Source organism: Lycium barbarum, chromosome 5 (assembly GCF_019175385.1).
Source record: "Lycium barbarum isolate Lr01 chromosome 5, ASM1917538v2, whole genome shotgun sequence".
NCBI lineage: Eukaryota > Viridiplantae > Streptophyta > Magnoliopsida > Solanales > Solanaceae > Lycium > Lycium barbarum.
This window is the reverse complement of record NC_083341.1, coordinates 44,707-65,629: the sequence shown is the minus strand read 5'-3', so window position 1 is coordinate 65,629 and position 20,923 is coordinate 44,707. Positions and strand designations below refer to the sequence as shown.

Genomic DNA, 20,923 nt, shown 5'->3' with positions numbered 1-20,923 from the left:
TTTTCCTTTTATTATAAAAGTATTAAAAAAATATATGAAATAGAAAATTCGAGGGGGGGAGGTGGTTGGGGTGGGGGTGGTGGGGTGAAATGTTTTTTAAATCTTTGACCAAACGAACATGAGAAAATTGAAAAACAGTATCCAAAAAACATTTTCCTCCATACCGAACACACAATAGCTCTGTATTGTGTTCAATAATTGCTCATATTTTTTTGACAAGATCAATAGTTGCTCGTGTTTAAAGTCACTTAAGCAAAATAATTGCTCTAAACTGCTTAAACATTCATAATTAAGATGTCGATTACAATCTCCAAGTTTTACAACTACCTTGTACACCCTCACAGATGCAGAAAAGATGCAGACAACCTACTAAAGTTGGCCTAGCATGCATTATTATCGGATTTGAAGTATTAATTAATTGTCAAGCATTGAACTTGTAGAGCAACAAACTAGATTTTTTTTTTCCACACAAAATAGATGCATATTCTGATGTCGACATAAAAGGACAGCCACAAAAAAGTGTGGTGATCCCGAAAATTTCATAAGATTTTAAGATCTTAAAGTGCGCCAACAATGATTATATTTAACCTTTTATGTGCCAAGGATGCTACAAGTATATTACACTACTTGAACATGATACTGAGTGTAAGAGGTGTATTGGAAGTGATTTAGGGTCTAAGGAGAGACCTATAGCCAAACAACGTTTGAAACTACGCAACAGATTAAAGTTTCAACTAAGCTTGCACATAACCAAACATCAAACGAGCAGACCATCTAAGATATTAAGAGTTATGTGGTGAATTACCTATCAAATTAAAGGCCTTTGAGTCTAGTATTCCAATGCTTCAAACAAGTGGTTATTTGGCCATTTCTACAAGGAGTTATAACGTTTTTTTACTGAAGGGTAGCAGAGCAGCTACACGAGACATGTGTAGCCACGCACCCCAAGCCAAAGCTATGCGTGGGGAACAGTTCCTACAAGTAGAAAGCCTCAGCTACACACACAGCTCAATTTCTACACAAAAAACCTCAATTTCCGTGCATCCAGGTCTGTAGCTACGCACGACGGTGTAGCTCATTCCAACAACTTACTTGTAATGACCTAGATCGTTTTGGTAGTTTTCTCCTTTTTTCCTATTTTTCCCTTGTGAACCCGTCCCTTTGCTTGTTTTGGATTGTTGTGTAGTGGGTGAGGTTGGCACAACTCCCGAGATATCCGAAATATCTAAAGTTGGAAAATTGCTAAGTTGAAGAATCTTTAAGTTTTAGGTTGACTTTAGGCATCATCGGGGGTATTTGTGTCATTTAGGGAATTTTGTCGGTTCCATTAGCTTCAGAACGTCGAATATAGGCTGTTTGAGTGTTTGGTTCAGTTCCAGAGGGTCTTGAGGGCACTTCGGTCATTTGGTTGGAACGTTGGTTTTTGCCCGTTTGGGGTTGACTTGGTCAATGAGACCTCTTTTGGGAATTCCGGGTATGTGAGCGTGTTCGTAGCGCATTTTTACATGTGTCTGCATATTTCGTTTGTATCGGGGAGGTTCCGGAGAGGTCTTGAGACTTCGGGTGATGAGAGTCAAAAATCAGATTTTTGTTGTTTCTGGTGTTCCCGCAGGCGGGAAGGAGCTCCCGCCCTTGCGGATGCGCTTTAGGGAGAGGATGCCCGCAATAGCAAAAGACTAGTGGTTTGACCTTGGTCCGCCTCTGTGAAGATTTTGCCACAGGAGCGCGATTACGCAGCTGCGAGCAAGTCCGCCGCTGCCGACATGGGATATTTTGAGGGGAAACCTACGCGTCTCTTTATGACATGAATTGAAATTATAAAGAACCCAATGGGTTATTGACGGCTAGTATCCATTGTGACTTGCAGATTAATTCTTGTCGATTCGGTTGAGATACTATAAACAATTGTTAGCTAGAAGAACATTGAAGGTATGTTGAGATGAACCCTTCCATAGATTGTCTCCCGAAATTGCATGCCTTCTAAAACATGATTGTGTGACGAAATGTCTTCTAAATTGTTAGTGTATTATTGTGGGCGACAAGTAGTTATAAGCTATCCATGTTTTACCTCAAATGTTTATGACTTAAATTATTTATGCTTCATATGACTTTAAACGCTTCAAAGGTTTAAATGATAATGACTTTAGTATTACGTTTTCAAAGGAAATTGAATATGACTTTATAGTTTCTCAAATGACAAATGTTAATGATTATGAAGTGTTTATGAATGAAATGTGGCTATTAAACAGTTAATAATTTATGGCCAAATGTGCCAAATGAAAGGAAATGTTTTGGGAATATTCTTAAGTCAACTAAAAAGGTACATGCAAAAGAGGATCAAATACTCGGAGCTACATGTACTGTTGTAGGACTATGGTCGTACCAGTTGATTTGGGATATTAGATAGTCACCCTTGATTGGGGTTATGTTCTTGCTAGCAAATCTGTCAATATTCATACGACATTATGGTGATACGCCAAATTCATCTCGGGCTAAAGGTCGGATCACCATGAGGTACACATGGTGGGTACTGTTTATGTCAATGATTAGGGACTCCAACCAAAGATAATAAGTATAGTTTGTTTAAAGCTTAAAGTCTTATATGCTTTATGAAATAAACGATATGGTTATTACTTTAAATTGCATTTTGTCCTTTCATACTATATGTTCTTGTTCCAATTTAGGTGAGAAGCTTATGATGCATATGAGCAATCATCGTTATGTACTCACATCTCTTTTGCAGGGGCGCTGGCGCGCTGCATCTATTCGTAAATATAGGTTATTGATCCTCAGGACGGCACAGTCTTTGCTGGGGGCGCTGCATCTTGGTGAGCCCCACTTCATGTTCAGGGCGTTCTTTTGTTAGATACACATATTCGTATTCTTTTTTGGCATTGCTGAAGCCTTGTCACTAACATTTCTTTTATTCAATTGACATAGAGGCTCCGTAGACATAGTCATTCCTATTTGAGGCCTCGTATGACATACATCATTTACTATTTCGTATATGTAATTTCGCAAGTCTCTAAAAAGAAGGCGTTTTACTGAAGAAAAGTGTTTTACGAAAAGAAAAAAAAATGTTTCATAAGAAATTTATATTTCCGCTCATGCATGAATCATGTTCATAAGTCATATAAGGTTGGTTCGCAGGGTCAAAGTTAAGACACTGGGTCCGTCCACGGTCCACCAAGGTTTTGGTGCATGACAAAGTGGAAATGTAAGCATAAAAACTGTGCGTAAGACTAGATAAACCTCTCATTTATGCCAACTTAGTTTAACTGTGACAATAATCCTACACCAACATTTGTTTCACCAAATATAGATCATTTCAGATTTAGGACTCAAATACTCAATTTGTTGTTTCTCAAAGATAGAAATCAAGCGGATATTCAACCAGATAAATTACCTGTAATAACGCAGGTATGATAGCCTCCACATGCAGCCTTTTCAGAATATGGAAGTTCATCTACCATAGATGGTACCGAATTATTCGATGCTTCACTATAGCCCTGAAATTTTAAATAAAAGTGGACGTCACCCAATGTAAATAAAAGAAAAGTTGCATGATGCTAGTATATAGATATTTACCAATTTCTTATTTGCTCTTTCACCAAAAAAATGTACTGATCCATTCTCTGTGGCATAATAAAAAGGATAAAAAATAAAATGGAGGCCTTTCTTTAACATCAACTGATCAAAGTGCTTTTGGCAAATCACAAAGAGTTACCGCTGATGCAGAGAGAATGCAACATTCCAGCAGCCGCATTCTTAACCTATTTACACATAACTAGAATTGTCAAAATAAACCAGCAGCTATGAAGCATGTATAAAAAACTCTTGACAGCCTGAAGAGAGAAGTCTATAATTGAAACTTTAAGACATCGCAGATGCCAGTACCTTCAGCCCCTCAAGTTCCTTAATAAGTCGAGGTGTGTATTCACTGTTTTCAAAGACAAGAAAAGATCGATTGTTCAAAGGGAAGAAGAAACAAATGCAAAGTACATGATAAAGTAGAAGAGTTTGCTATCACTGATGGCATCCTCTCTTATCCGAGAATATGAGAAGACCCATTTATTCATTAAATAACTCAATTTGTAATTAATTTTGGACAAGAGTAAATCATCAAACAAGAGTAAGAATAATGTTGATACTAATTCATAATACCAGAAAAAAGAAATCAATTCATGCAAAATGCAGAGGATTATTAACCATCTACTTAACCTGTCACTTTTTAAGAGTCCAAAAATGCTTGATTGATGTCCATGACCAAGTCTTCCTGATCGTCCCCCACCCCAACTCAAAGTCTCACCTTTGTCTGGCCAGAAAAAAGATAACACGGTGATGACACGAAGACAATGGTCACTCAGGCAGCGAGCAAAACATATTTTTTTTTTCCTTAACAGGCACTAATAGCAGAATAACATATTTGATCCTGGATTTTTATTATGAAAAGAAGCATTTTACAAATTAGATCTCATACCTGTTACAGCAATTGAGTGTTCGAAGCCTAAGGAAATGATTTTGATTGTGACTCCGTTCAAACATTCGACTTTATTGGGTATAGACAGTACCATAGCAGCTTCTGCATATGATTGTACAAAATTGAGTTATATAAAGTAATTTATGGTAGTTAATGAAATCCTTAAGCCCAAGTCAATTGGATGACGATATGGTGGACTATCTTTTTGCTTTGTCTGATTTTGTTGTGTTACTTGATCTTTTTGTCATATTTGGTCAGTTATTTTTTCTGATCAAGTAAGTGAATTCTCAGTCATAAACATGGCCACAACAACCGTATATAAGAGAGATACCAAAACGGTAGAGAGTTTACAAAACGATATGATTCTCTACGAACTCCGCCCATTTGTCTATATAACAAGGAACCTTATGACTGTTACCTTGTCAAGAAATAAAAGGAACTTTCTGTGTGCACCAAAAAGAAAATAAGGGAACGGAGACTACTCCTCAACTGAGAGAAACTCGACTATACATGCAACACCTCGTGCCTTCGAGCTAAGGCTGACCCGTAAGATGGGGATATAACGAAACCAATATGGAAAGTGTGAGAAGTGTTTGAAACCTATAAAAGGTATAAGAAGAGTCCTTGGGCTAAGTAAAGTCGGAAGCAACTCTATGGAGCATGTTTTCAAGTGAGTTTACACCAGGTCTCACTTAAAGTGAGTATCCGGAAAAATCTATAAGGAATTTGAGAAAACTTAAAACATGAAAGTTGTAGCCCTTTGAAATACCTTTCGATTCATATATGGTGGAGCCCAAACGGATATCTATACAAAAAGTTATGGACATTTCACTAAACAATGTTCTACCAGCTTCTGTTGTTGTTGTAGTGTTCTACCGACCTACAGCAGCGGTTACGGGCCATTAAAATGGTTTACGGGCCGTAAAATTGGCCGTAAAAATGCCCAAAAATCACAACACACTGTTAGAGACTTACGGGCCGTAAATCTAATTTACGGACCTTAAAATGAGCCTTAAGTGGGTATAGTATAGGCCCGACAACGACTTTAAAATTTCGTTTTTTGGCTTTTTCACTTCATTCTTCACATCCTCAAGCCCTAGAACGACCATTCTCCCTTCTCCTCATCCTTATACATCAAGGTAAGTCCCTCCTTGTTTCCAATGGCAGAAATCGAAGGGAAAAACCAGAGAAAAACTACAGCTAAATTACTCTAGGTTAACACTAAAGAGATATTTTCATTGATGATTAAGAAAGGGCTGGCAACAGTCTGATATATAGCTGGTCTGTAACTAACTATTCCATCAGCCAATAGAAAACAAACAACTAATGGACTTATGTGTAAATACTAATAAGTAAATAACTAATAACAAGGGGACTAATCTGCATACATGGAAATAGCAAAATAGGTCACCCTAACTAACTTAACTAACTAGTACTCTTCTTTATTCATTAAGTACTACTTTCAGCTCTTCTCTTCTTTTGTGTGCAACAGTCCTTCACCCTTAAGAAGTTCCTTGTCCTCAAGGAACAAAAGAAGGGAACCTCACTTTTAAGGCTTGATAATCTTCCCAAGAAGCTTGATCTTCAGTTAGTTGATCCCATTGAATTAGAACCTGTGGAACTGCCTTGCTCCCCTTTTGTATCATCCTTCTATCCAAGATCTTCACTGGTTGGGGACAATAAGGGCTTGCTAGATCAGGTACTGGGGGATGTGAGATATTATCAGGTAGGCTATGGCATGCTTTGATCTGGGAAACATGGAAAGTTAGGTGTAACATCAACTGAGATGGCAAGGCCAACCTATAAGCTACATTTCCCACCTTCTTGAGAATGTGATAAGGGCCATAATATTTAGCAGACAACTTAGTAAAATGATGTCCAGCCATAGTCACTTGTCTGTATGGTTGAACCTTTAGATATACCCAATCTCCTTCCTTAAACTGCCTGTCTGATCTGTGCTTATTAGCCTGATCTGACATCCTCTGTTGAGCTCTTGTAAGGTGATGTTGTAGTAACTGAAATTTAAATTCTCTAGTAAGCAAGCTTCTGTCCACATCTTGTAGTGATGACTCTCCAGCAATGTAAGGCAAGTGAATTGGGGGGGGGGGGGGGGGGGGGGGTTGCCCATAGAGTGCTTCATATGGTGTGGTCTGAATGGAGGTGTGGAAGGTGGTGTTGTACCACCATTCTGCAGCAGCTAAATAAAGAAACCAGTCCACTAGTGAATCAGAGCAAAAGCACCTTAGATATGTCTCCAAACATCTGTTCACCACTTCAGTCTGTCCATCACTTTGTGGGTGATAAGCAGTTGAAGTATTGAGAGTGACTCCCAACATAGAGAAAAGTTCTTGCCAAACCTTACTAGTGAATACCGGATCTCTATCACTTACTATATCCGCTGGCATCCCATGAAGCTTATAAATGTGCTCCATAAAAAGTTTGGCAATGTCATTAGCTGAATAAGGATGGGACAACCCTACAAAATGAGCATACTTGGTAAGTCTCTCCACCACTACCCAAATGACAGATTTCCCTTTTGATTTAGGCAATCCTTCAATAAAATCCATACTTATACTTTCCCAAGCAGCTGCTGGTAGTGGTTGTAAAAGTCCAGGGTAAGGTGCATTGTCATACTTGTGTCTCTGGCATATGTCACAATTTCTCACATACTGTTGAATATCTTCCTTCATTCCTTTCCAATAAAATAATGCAACAATCTTCCTGTGAGTATTATCCATACCTGAATGGCCCCCAATGGATGAATCATGCCACAACTGCATGATATTTTTCCTCAATGCATCATCAGCACCGATAACCAGTCTCCCCTTTTTCCTTAGTTGCTCATGCAAGAAGGTAAACCCCCTTACTTCACCATTCTCTTCCATGAGTTCTTGAATAAGGTTCTTGAGTTCAGAATCTTGTTCCCAACTCTTGATAATCATGTCTAACAACTCAGTCTTGATAGTGGAAAAAGTCATTGAAACCAGTTCCACCATAGGCATTCTTGATAATGCATCAGCTGCCATATTCTCTTTACCCTTCTTATATTCAATGCAAAAATCAAATTGCATCAACTTTGCTATCCACTTTAATTGTGTTCCAGTGTGTAGTTTTTGTTCCAACAGAAATTTAAGGGCCTTTTGGTCAATTTTGACCACAAAAGGCCTTCCTGTCAAATATTGTGTCCACTTGTTAACAGCCATAACAAGAGCCAATAATTCTTTGTCATAGACTAACATTGCTTGATGTTGGATTGACAACCCTTTACTGAGAAAAGCTATGGGATGTCCTAGTTGCATTAATACAGCTCCAATTCCCAAATTGCAAGCATCTGTCTCAACAATAAAAGGAAGAGAAAAATCAGGAAGTACCAATACTGGTGCTGAAGTGAGAGCCTCCTTCAACTTGTCAAATGCCTCCTGAGTCTTGTCATTCCATCCAAACCCATCCTTCTTGAGCAATTCAGTTAGAGGTTTACTCATAACCCCATAACCTTTGATGAACCTTCTATAATATCCAGCCAGACCCAAAAATCCCCTTAACTGCTTGAGTGAAACAGGTTCAGGCCACCTCTGCACTGCTTCAATCTTTTTTGGATCTGTGGATACTCCTTCGGCTGATATATAATGTCCTAAATATTCCACCTTTGAAGCAGCAAAGACACATTTACTTTGCTTTGCCAACAACTGATTTTTCACCAATAGATCAAATGTCATTCTGAGATGTTGTAAGTGTTCTTCCACATTCTTGCTATAGATCAAAATATCATCAAAGAAAACCAAAATAAATTTTCTTAGATGTTCCTGAAATATGTGATTCATCAGGCCTTGGAAGCTTGATGGACCATTGGTTAGCCCAAAAGGCATGACCAAATACTCATAGTGTCCTGAATGGGTTTTGAAAGGTTGTTTTAGGTACATCAGCTGCATTCATTCTTATTTGATGGTATCCAGCTCTCAAATCTATTTTAGAGTAGATTTGAGACCCCCCTAATTCATCAAGAAGTTCTTCAATAATGGGAATTGGAAATGTATCTTTGACAGTCAGCTTATTTAAGGCTCTATAATCTACACAGAGCCTCCATGAACCATCTTTCTTACCAGTACCACAGGTAAAGCATATGGGCTAGAACTGTGTTGTATGATTCCTTGTTCAAGCATTTCTTTGACCATCTTCTCAACCACATCCTTCTGTATTGGAGAATACTTGTAAGGTCTTGCATTGACAGGCTGACTTCCTTCAATCAAAGGAATATGGTGGTCAAAAACTCCTCTTGAAGGAGGTAGTTGATGTGGTTCACCAAATAAACCTTGATATTCATCTAACAGTTCTAACACCACAGCTGGTTCAACACTTCTTTCTGTGTCCTTTTCTTCAGAATCTGCTTTGGCCTTAACCTTTGATCATGAATATTTGTGCCACCTCAGGTGATTATTCATCAATTGAGATGGATTTTACTTCCTTAAAACTTGGTTTAATCCCTTGTAACTTAACTGGCTTCTCTTGATAGTAAAACTCCATTGACAGTTTGTTGAAGTTAAACATCATATCACCTAGCTGACACAACCATTTGATTCCCAAAACCAAGTCACAGTTGCCTATTGGGAAGATATAGAAATCCTCCTTGAACACTTCTCCTTGCATTAACCACTCGAACCCTTTACAAACATATTCAGTTGGAATATCTCCACCACCAGCTACTTGAACTGCTTGAGCATTAATTTTGTTCAAGTGACATCCCAATCTCTTAGCTGCTTCCACATCTATAAAATTGTGGGTTGATGCACAATCAATGAAAATATTAAGAGGTTTCTTTTCAATGAAGCCCCTCGCTCTCAGAGTCCTATATCCATTGGTTCCATTAAGAGCCTGTAATGAGATAGCACAATTCTCAATAGGATCTATAATTGTTTCCTCTTCGTCCAGCAAAATCTCATCAAGTTTCACATCATCTAAAGCAACCACTCCACTTTCCTCCAGTTCTATTGAGAATAAGTGCCTTTTAGCCTTACAATTGTGCCCCGGTACAAACTTCTCATCACAGAAGTAACATAGTCCATTTGCTCTCTTTTCATCCATCTCGGCAGGGGTCAACCACTTTTTCTTCCTATTAGTATTAAAAGTGGCTACAACTGGCTTCTTGTTACCCCCTTGATTATTACTTCCTTGACTGTTTTTGTTTTGCCAATTTGATCCACCTCCCATTTGTCTTCTAGCAGCTGTGGTCACTTGAACAGTATGGGTTCCTAGTATAGCTTTACTTTGAGCATTAAAGTTTGATTCATGTAACCTGGCTAAGTAGTAAGCTTGGGGTAAACTGTACGGATTACCAATCCTCACTGCATCACTAAGCTCAGGTTTAAGATTGTTTAAGAAAATACTGATTGCATACTCCACAGGTAGGTTGATTCTAGTCATCACACTGTCAAAGGAAGATTGATAATCCTTTACAGTTCCAGTATGTTTCACCCTCATTATTTCAGTCATAGGATCAGTGTATTCAGCCCCAAATCTATCAGACAGTGCATAAATATATTCCTTCCATGTTGGTGATGGTAAATGAGATATGCCCTTCAAATAACCCTGGTGCCATTGCAATGCATCACCCTCAAAATGAATGGCTACTAACTTCAACCTTTGATGGGTAGGAACATCCTCAACAGAGAAGAATTGTTCTACTTTGTAGAGCCAGGTTCTTAAATCTTCTCCATTAAACTTGGGAAATTCAATTTTTGTGTATTTAGTGAAAGCAGGAATAGGCATAGACATATTGCTATTTGGCTGATTATGAAAATGCTGGTTTGAAGGGTACTGCTGGTTTTGGAATTGCTGGTGGTTTAGAGGGTACTGGGGGCTGAGATTGAATATAGGTGGAGGAGCATAAGGTATTTGATGATAGAGAGGAGGTGGTACATGAGTATGAGTATGTTGAGCATATTGAGCAGAGGGGTATTGCACACCTTGGGTATAAGGAATTTGGATATTGAAAGAAGTGTTTTGGTACTGATTAGTGTTGGTTTGATAAGGCATATCTGAGCTATATGGAATTTGTGAGTTCTGGCCTTGGCTGGGGTAGATTTGAGAGTTTTGGGGTTGTCCAAAAGAAGTTTGGATAGGTTGTGAGGACTGGATATCATGGATCTGTGCAGAACTTGTTCCTTGAGGGTTAAACCTGCTTGCTTCTGGGTTGAGAGAATTAATTGCCTGACTAGTAGGAGCTCGAGAAGGAGCGGGATTGACATGGGGAATATAGTTGTGTGGGTTTTGAGAGTGAGCAGGATTGAATGGTGTCAAGGACAGAGGGGATGACAAACTTCCAAATGTAAAAGGAACACCGGTGAATATAGCTCACCTGTAACAATTGGTGTTTCTTCATCTCTTTCCTGCCTTTTTCCATCGATAACAGCTTCTTGTAGTACCTGCAAAGCTTGCTCTTGGTTCTTAAAAGCTTGTTCATGGGATGCCTCCAATTGATCCTGTCGTATGGTAAAATTTGCCATCTCCATAGACATTCGTTGGAGGAGAGAAAGCATCTCCTGCATTTCAGTCGCCATCGATTCCACAGAGCCAAGAACTTGCTCTGATACCACTGTTGCCAATGGCAGAAATCGAAGGGCAAAACCAGAGAAAAACTACAGCTAAATTACTCTAGGTTAACACTAAAGAGATATTTTCATTGATGATGAAGAAAGGGCTGGCAACAGTTTGATATACAGCTGGTACAGCTGGTCTGTAACTAACTATTCCATCAGCCAATAGAAAACAAACAACTAATGGACTTATGTGTAAATACTAATAAGTAAATAAATAATAACAAGGGGACTAGTCTGCATACATGGAAATAGCAAAATAGGTCACCCTAACTAACTTAACTAACTAGTACTCTTCTTTATTCATTAAGTACTACTTTCAGCTCTTCTCTTCTTTTGTGTGCAACACTCCTATGTATTCCTAGGTGAATTTTAATGATTATACATGAATTCTAAGTGAAATCCTATGCTACCAACCTAAGGTTAGAAAACCCTTCTCAAAGGTTCAAGTGAAAGTTTTTGGGCTTCTTCTCCAAAGATTGGATTTTTCTTCGAGTTTAGGAGCGATTAAGGTATGTAAGACTAACTCTCTACGTGCGGGAATGTTAATGATTCTCCCCACGCCATGTTTCTTCTACGACTATTATGAATTGCATCAGAAATATAGTTATGCCTTAGTTTGATGAAGAGCTTCAGAGCTTCACAACCGAAAGGCAAAGTGATATCTCTAGTTCTCCAACCCCCATCCGAAATTCCATATTTATCAACTATCACTCCTCTCCACAAAGCTTGTAACACCACCCCGAACCTCCACAACCATTTACCCAATAAAGCTTTGTTAAAAACCTTTAAATCTTTAACTCCCAGACCTCCCATTTTTTAGGAGATGTCAACCTCCATCGCACTAAGTGAAACTTTTCTTGCCCCATCTGTCGGCATCCCATAGAAAATTTCTCTGAATCTTTTCCAACTTTTCGGTGACCGACGTTAGAGCGTGGAACAAAGACATGTAGTAAGTGGGGATGCTCGACAACGTGCTCTTAATAAGCACTTCCCTCCCTCCTTTGGACAAGTATCTTTTCTGCTACCCTGGTAGTCTCTTCTCAACCTTCTGAATAACCAGATTCTACACTGTTTGATCCTTGTTCAAAGCACCTAATGGTACTCTAAGATAGGTAGTCTGAAGGGTCCCAATCCTACAATTCAATACTTGCGCGAGAGATCCAATGTTATTAACCTCCTCAACAGGAATAATCTCACACTTCTTCAAATTAATTTTGAGGCCTGACACCGCCTAAAACCAAGTAAGGACTTGGCCTAAATAATTCAACTGGGTCTCAACTGCATCACAAAAAATCAAGGTATCATCCACGAACAACAAGTGAGACACCGAGACTGCCCCTAGACCTCCAACTGCAGCATTAAAGCCCTTCAAATATCCTCCAAGACAGCTATATCTATCATCCTACTCAAAGCTTTCATAACTAAGATAAACAACATCGGTGATAGAGGGTCTTCTTGTCTTAAACCCCTCGAACTCCCAAATAAACCGCGCGGACTACCATTAACCAACACAGAAAATCTCACTGAAGAGATGCAAAAATAAATCCATTTCCTCCACTTCTCCCCAAACCCAGTTGTAGCATAATGAAATCTAAGAACCTCCAATTCACATGGTTGTAGGCCTTTTCAAGGTCAAGTTTGCATAACACACCTGGCACTTTTTGCTTTCTCCTAGAATCCACCACTTCGTTTGCCACCAATGTTGTATCAAAAATCTGTCTACCTTCCACAATAGCATTTTGTGAAGTAGAGACAGTCTCATCTAGCACCTTCTTAAGTCTAATAGAAAGCACCTTAGAAATAACCTTATAGATGCTTCCCGCTAGACTAAAGGTCTATAGCCCTTCATGTTCGTAGCTCCCCTCCCATTTGGGGATGATGACGATGAACGAAGCATTCATACTTTTCTCGGATTCACCTCTTGCTCGAAACTCATTAATTGTGTCCATCACATCAGTTTTGACCGCATTCCAGCACGACCAAAAGAAGGCCAAAGAGAAACCATCGGGACCCAGGGCTTTGTCCCTGCACAACAATCCACCGCCTTTTTCACTTCCTTCTCCTCGATTGCTCTTTCTAGCCACTCGCACTCTTCCCCTATTTGATTGAGACCTAACACCCCCCCCCCCCCCCAAAACACAAAAAATAAGGCTTCCAGCCTGCTTCCTCTTTCAATAGACGTTTATAAAAATCAATAACTGCTCTCTCTACTTCCTCCTTCCCCACATAGTTTACCCTGTTTACCTCCACCGACTCTATGTAGTTCTTTCTCCTATTGGCAATTGCTACCCTATGAAAAAAAATTGTATTGGAGTCCCCCTCCTTCAACCATAACGCCCTCAATTTTTGTCTCCAACTAACCTCTTGGGCCACGGCCAAATCAGCTAACTCCCTTCTCAAACATCTTCCTCTCCTTCTTGCTCTCTTCTTGCTCCATCCTCACTTCTACCCTCTCAAGTTCCCCTATTACGTGCATAATCTCCCTCATTTTCACCCCTACACTCCCAAACACCTCTTTATTCCATACCTTTATGTCTTTTAGAAGCAATTTTAACTTCTTGGCAAGCCTAAAAGAAGGCCTCCCCTCCACCATCCAACCATTCTATCCCTGAAACGAGCTACACTCAACCACATGTTCTCGAATCTAAAAGGAGATCTCATTCGCTTTCTTCTGCTCCATCAAACTGTATCACATTGGGTGCCAACTCCTCCCAAGAAGTAGACACTAGAAATCCGTCTAGTCTCGATTTAGAAGATGAGTCCTCTGATTCTGATCTAGACCAGGTAAATAGGCTCCTGTTAATGGCAAATCAATCGGAGAAAAATTGTTAATAAACTCCAAAAACTCCTCCATGGCCCTCGACACCACCCTACACGCAACACTCTCTTCCGAGAATCTTATAGTATTGACCCCCCCCCCCCCCCAAAAAAAAAAAAAAAAGGTATATCCCATTTCCCCATACCAATACCTAACTCATCCCAAAAAGTCTTCTTTGAACCCTCCCCTACAGGTCTATTCTATAGATAACCCTGAAACCCCAATCCATTCCATTATCGAAGTTTTTAGACCGCATTCCTAACCAAAATTCTCCCTTATTAACCTCGATACACTCCAACTTTCTGTCATCCCAAAGAATAAGAATACCTCCCGCACTTCCCCTAGCCGGAATATAATCATACTTCACCCCACCTACCTCCCCACACACTTCTAATAATACTATCTGTCAGAGGTGTTCATTTTGTTTCTTGATTACATATTACATACACCCCCATTCCCTAAAGCTTGTTTTAATGATGTCCCATTTATTAGGAATCATTCAATCCCCTCCCACTCCAACTAATGATTTTGCAATCCATCAAGACACTACTTTATTCTTTCCCTCCTTAACCCCTTCCCTACCCCCTCAGCTCCTTATTTCTCCTTTTGTACACCACAATACTACCTCCCCCTTTTGTTCTTCAATAGGTACACTGCTTCTCTCCCGCTAGTTCGACATTCCCTATCGTCTCAGGATCAATGCAACAGAATAGGCCAATGACTTGATCTTCCATCCTCCCGCTAGAAGCCCCCAAGAACTTTGCAAACTTAAGGTATTTCTCTTCCGCCCACTTCGAAGCTTTCGTTCCCCTTCCACAAAAGCCAAAGTTGGGGTTCATCTTCTACTTCAGTAATCTCATGATTATCAGCACACCCAGCAGCCTTTGTCAAAGTAGAATCAGATTTGGACGCCAAAACAAGCTCATCAACACCCATTAACTGATTATTTGAGCTAGAACCACCCAAATTATCATTTTGAGCATTTATCACAACGTTTTGGGCTTCCGAACCAGCCCCCGCCTTCAGTGGTGTTTTTCTCATCACCGGCAAAGCTGTGGAGCGACTGTTGAGAACCTGCGGTTGGGCACACAACCTGTTACAGTTGGTATTTCCAGCAGAAACTCCATTCCCAGCCCCAATTGGACAATTCCGAGCAGTCCCCAACCTAGTTCCTCCAATTTCGATGTCGCCGGAGGTCAAATTCCAGCCAGCAGTCTCGCTGACCCTCCTGTTCGCATGGAAAGGTTCCTTCCCTATGCCATTTTCAGGGAAAACAGGTTCCCTAGCCCTCGCAAAATGTAGAGCCCATATTCTCCTTCATATTCTCCTTTCTTCTGTCTAGTTTATTCACATTTTTGCTTTTTGCTTTTTGATTTGCACTTCTGTTAGAATCCAGTGAATATTCTAGAATTAGTGTAAATATAGCAGATATGATTTTCTCGTTATAATTATATTAGGACATAAACATAGTTGTTTAAACCCCAATAATTTGAGAAAATAATCAAGCAGCGTTTTCGTTCCTTCTCGTTTTTCTCACATGTTATCAGAGCGTTTTTGTGAGAAAATAATCATTGTAATAGAGATTCTTTTGCCGAGCAATTTTCCGATACCTACACCACTGTTCCAAGGCTTCCTTTCTTCCCAGGGGTAATGCGCATATACCATTATCGCCAATAGGATCAGAACCCACATGAGACCAAACCCCAGTTAGTCTCGCACCCGTCTAGGACCTCCCATGAGCCATCAAGAGGGAATAATTATCTGGCGAGATCCAGCCACACCCCGACGCGAGTTACCTTCCAGGCAGTTCTCTCGAGAGAAGTTTTCTTAACAGGAACTCGCTTTCTCAGTCCGAGCCTACCCATCAAAATTCCACCACATTCTGATAACTTTTTCCGGCGATTCTGGTGATTATGTCTCAGATTTTCGACTCAGCCAGATTTTTACTCTATGTTTTGACACTGCTAGCACTCTGGCGGCATCTACATCATATATTTGATATTTGGTTGAATTTTCCTTTTGAACCATCATCATGTCTTTCATATCAGATATTTTGGTGCTAAAACTATAGTTTCAAGCAACTTGAATCACTCTATCACCACAAAACCTTTTATAAATAGCGTGGGTCTTCTTCTGTTCAATTATGGTACAAGGGAAAAGGTGCTCAAGACCACTTAATTAAACAAGCTAAGGATATTAATGAAAAGGAAAGGGGAGAATGGGAAAAGTTTGATGATCAATTGTGTAGCTTGTTGTGGAAATCTATTGATTCAAAGTTGATGCCTCTATTTCATCCATTCCAGACTTGCATCTAGTTTGGGAAAAGGCTCGTGGGTTATACACAGAAGACATCCTCGTTTTTATAACGTGATTTCCTGGTCCACTAACCTTAAAAAGAAGGATTTGGATATGTCTACCTATCTTGGACATGTTCAGGAAGTGAAGCAAGAGTTCAATGAGTTGATGCCCGTTGCTGCAAATATTAGCAAACAATTGGAGCAGCCTTAGAACATATTTTGACACTTGCTGGGCTACCTCCTGAACTTGACTCGGTACATATGACCAAATTCTGGCTAGCCCTACTGTTCCTACCGTGGACGATCTGTTCTCTCAGTTATTACGACAAGCTGCACCACCTGTTGCACCACATATTTCGTCTAGTCATATAGTGACATAGCAGATTTATGAGACATGCTTTTCAACCTTTTTGTCATTAGACGAGTAATGCCAAACACTATCAGGGAAGTTTCTAAAAGCTGGAACCATTGAAAACTTGACAGCGCCATCAAGAAGAATTTGGAAATGATACCTGCTGCCAATTTTTTGGAGTATTTCGAATGAAAGGAACACAAGATGTTTCAATGGTCTCTCAACTAGCCAAACTAAGCTCAAAGCTAGATGTCTTATTGTATTTAGTTAGTTGGTTTTTTGTTTCCCCAGTGAATTCCCCAACAATTAGATACTACCAATGAATCTTGAATTGAACTTGAAAAGGGGAATTCTTGAATGCAATAGAATCGAATAGGGAAAGCTCTTGAACCTAGGAATTAGAGAACATATAAGATATAAATATACATAATCGTCTTGCTAAATTGTTTTACAGATAATATTAACGGGTTCTTGTTAATTCTAATTCCATAGAAAAATAAGTATTTAGAGGCAAATAGCAATTGACAGATTTCTATGAGTAAAATAACCCTGTCAACTGATAATCCAAATTATAAGTAATTTTTTGAAACCGGTAACCATAAACAAATTATAAGTAATTGATTGAAGAATTCAACAGGATTGTTAGATAAAACCCATGACTCTAGACTATTTCTACCATTGAAATCCAAATCGTTCTAAATGTGTTGATCAATTATTTTCAGACTTTAGTTAATTTAGTAGCAACGTGCTTCTTTGTATGGTTGGCAGCTAGAGGTGCGGTTTTGACGCGGAAGATCTGAGGAAGAGGAGGATTACTCATGTCAGTTGATGCTTTATGTGTAAGAGTAAAGGCGAAAATGTTGGTCATCTTTCATTGCATTGCAAGGTGGTTAGTCATCTGTTTAGGACGCAATGGGTGATGCCGGGCACAGTGAAAGAGGCTATGCATAGTTGGAACCAGAGAAGGGGGCAGAGAAGATCACGCGCATGGAGGGTAACCCCTTTAGCAATCATGTGGTTCATTTGGAAAGAGAAAAATAGGAGGGCATTTAAAAGGGTGGAGCAAGATTTTGTAAAGTTGCAAAGTAGTGTGTTATTTTCTAGTTTTCTTTTGGTGCACTTATGAGGTCCCTATTTGTATAGAGGATTGGATCTCTTTTGTTGAGAATCATATTTTGGTGTAAATTCCCTCCTTTTGGAATATGGCTTGTATACAGCGACTTCCCCATTTGTTAATAAATACTTACCTTATAAAAAAAAAAATTGTCAAACATCAATTTGCATATTTTCTTGACTCGATAATTTATAGTAGTTTAATTTAATGAATAAGTATCACAAGTCCTCGTGGGAACAATACTTGATCCACTATTTTATTACTTGTCGACCACGTATACTTGCATGTGCGTTTGGGGGCAACAATAGCAATGAAGATGATTTAAGGAGAAACCAAAAAGAACATAACAAGAGTATAGGTATTATTACTCTTTCCAAGGCCAAGCTGACCATTTGTGTTCTTCCCCCACATATAAAGTTCTCCATCCACTGCAATAAAATCACAGACTATTATAGGAAGCTAGCATATTTAAATGAAAATGATTCACCTATTTAAGAATCAGGGGAACTATAAAATGAAGAGGCTATGAGAAAAGAATGAATGCTAAGAAACTAAAACTGCTAAATGACGTAGAATGTAAAAGAAAAAATAAAATAAAGAGAAGAAAATAATTAAACAATTGAAAAAAAATAAAAACACTGATGAGTGCAATCCATTTGCCTCATTGGCAGGGGCAGACCCACCCCATTAGGAGGGGGTCACGTGCCCTCACTAACCTCCGGAAAACCCCGTATTTTTATATATAATAAGTGCCATGGAAGGACGAACACAGCAGTCCCTCCTTGTACCCACTGCTTCACGAATTGTACCCGCATTAAATTCTTGTACCATGAGCTATATAATTTGTACACTTTATCCAACTATTTTTATATCCCATGTAGACATGTGTCATAGTACTTAATATTTATTCCCTTCTCATGTATAGACGTATGCACTTTAAATTTAATTTCCGACGCATTTATTTCCTCCGTGCACTTTTACTTGTTCACTTTTGACTTTTTGTGTTCTAGTTGAATATTTATTCTCTTCTCATGTATAGACATATGCAGTTCAATTTTAATTGTCCTACACAAATTTATTTCCTCCATGCACTTTAATTTATTCACTTTTGACTTTTCACATTCTTTGAGAATTAATAAATCCCACATGGATATATGCCATAATACTGAATATTTATTCTCTTCTCATGTATACATGTGTGCACTTCTATTTTAATTCTCCGACACATTTATTTCCTTCGTGCACTTTTACTTGTTCATTTTGACTTTTCACGTTATTTAAGAATTAATAAATGAAGTACACCTTCCGTCCCATATTACATGGCCACATTACTATACTTGACTTTTCACGTTCTTTAAGAATTAATAAAAATGAAGTACTCCCTACATCCATATTAACGTAGACATGTGTCATAGTACTTAATATTTAATTCTCTTCTCATGTATAGACGTATGCACTTTAAATTTAATTCTCCGATACATTTATTTTCTCCGTGCACTTTTTCTTGTTCACTTTTGATTTTCGTGTTCTAGCTAAATATTTAATCTCTTCTCATGTATAGACATATGCAATTCAATTTTAATTCTCCTACACAAATTTATTTCATCCGTGCACTTTAATTTGTTCATTTTTGACTTTTCACATTCTTTGAGAATTAATAAATCTCACGTGGATATATGTCATATTACTGAATATTTATTCTCTTCTCGTGTATACACGTGTGCACTTCTATTTTGATTCTTCGACACATATTTATTTCCTCCGTGCACTTTTACTTGTTCATTTTTTACTTTTTACGTTCTTTAAGAATTAATAAATGAAGTACTCCTTCCGTCCCATATTACTTGGCCACATTACTATACTTGACTTTTTACGTTCTTTAAGAATTAATAAAAATGAAGTACTCCCTTCGTCCATATTACTTGGCCACGTTACTAAAAATATATCTCTATTTTTTATTCTATATTTATCTTCTTTTCTATTTCTATTATCTCCATTTTCCTTCTTTGTCAATACTTTAAACGTGAAGAGAGCACGAACAATAGCAATGCAAATTTGCACCAAAAGTTATTTTAATGCTCCTACACATAACTTGTTCACTTTTGACTTTTCACGTTCTTTGAAAATTAATAAATCAAGCATATATTTTATCATAATATCCATATTTATTGATATATAGTCTCAATAGCCTCAAAATGATTTGAAAATGAATAATTAATGTGAAGGGTAAAATAAGAAGAAGAATTTTTTTCCTTGATATGTTAACATCGACAAGTAAAAGTAAAGGGAGGGAGTGACATTTATCCCCGTTTTCCTTCATTGTCAATACTTTACTTATTTACTCTCCTTTGCAGTCTCTGATTATTGTTTCTTTACATTTATAAAATGTATTACTTTATATTTTCATTTCAGAATTAAAATTTGGTGATTAATGATATAACATATATCTTTCTAATTTTGATTTTTTTACAACAAAATGATTTTTATGTTTGGATCTGAATAGTTATTTAATTGAAATGGATATCAACTTGTCGGTATACATATAAAATATTAAAAATTTAAAAGAAAAAATTTAGAATCGAAATATTAATTTCCCTCATATTCTTACTATTTTTCTTTTACATCAATGAATAACTTTCATTGTCATGATAATGATAAAAAAGTCCGACTCTTTTCATCTCAAAGACTTTTAATTACAACTAAAGTGATGGTACATAAAATACATTTTGTATATATAATAACAATTAGAATGTTTTTAAAAGTTATTTTCAAAATACAAACCTTAAAGACTGACTAATTAAAGTGAATAGACATGTATGTATATATATATATATATATATATATATATGGTGTATATACCTTAAAGAACATGTATATACTTAAAAGGACCCCCGAGAGATATCCACTGCTTTAGCGCAATTGGTTGTTGTGTCCCTTTGGTCCTTGTATGACACCTGGGTTTGAGTCTTGCTTATAGCAATTTTGTTGCTATTTTTTGTTGAGTTTGTTTTGTAGATAGTAAATCTTTTTCCCATTCTAAACCCATTTTCCTTCTTCCAATTTTGATGTTTATACTTTATACTGCTAAACTCCGCCTGTGTGAGCTCACTCGCATTGCCGGTCCCAAGTCCGGATAAAGGAGGAGGGTTGTCGAGGGTCAATCGGAAACAGCCTCCCTACCCAGGTAGGGGTAAGGCTGCGTACATCTTACCCTCCCCAGACCCCACTATTGTGGGATTACACTGGGTAGTGACCATACTTTATACTGC

General features: G+C 38.2%; 1 protein-coding gene across 5 annotated transcripts in view; it reads right to left on the bottom strand.

The window, feature by feature from the left end:
* Window positions 1-20,923, bottom strand: part of LOC132639962 (ultraviolet-B receptor UVR8) — a 41,412-nt gene that overhangs the window by 8,334 nt on the left and 12,155 nt on the right. For 3 of the 5 annotated variants that reach the window (XR_009582128.1, XM_060356339.1, XM_060356342.1), the window contains 8 exons: window positions 18,023-18,082; window positions 10,833-11,069; window positions 4,481-4,582; window positions 4,222-4,315; window positions 3,898-3,940; window positions 3,728-3,773; window positions 3,589-3,635; window positions 3,407-3,509 (listed from right to left, as the gene is read on the bottom strand). Coding sequence is in view for 4 of the 5 variants with exons in the window: in XM_060356339.1 (XP_060212322.1) it covers window positions 3,407-3,509; window positions 3,589-3,635; window positions 3,728-3,773; window positions 3,898-3,940; window positions 4,222-4,315; window positions 4,481-4,582; window positions 10,833-11,069; window positions 18,023-18,082 (732 nt within the window). In the remaining variant the exon portion in view is untranslated. The remainder of the gene's footprint in view (window positions 1-3,406; window positions 3,510-3,588; window positions 3,636-3,727; window positions 3,774-3,897; window positions 3,941-4,221; window positions 4,316-4,480; window positions 4,583-10,832; window positions 11,070-18,022; window positions 18,083-20,923) is intronic. The other 2 variants (XM_060356340.1, XM_060356341.1) reach the window with 2 other exon arrangements.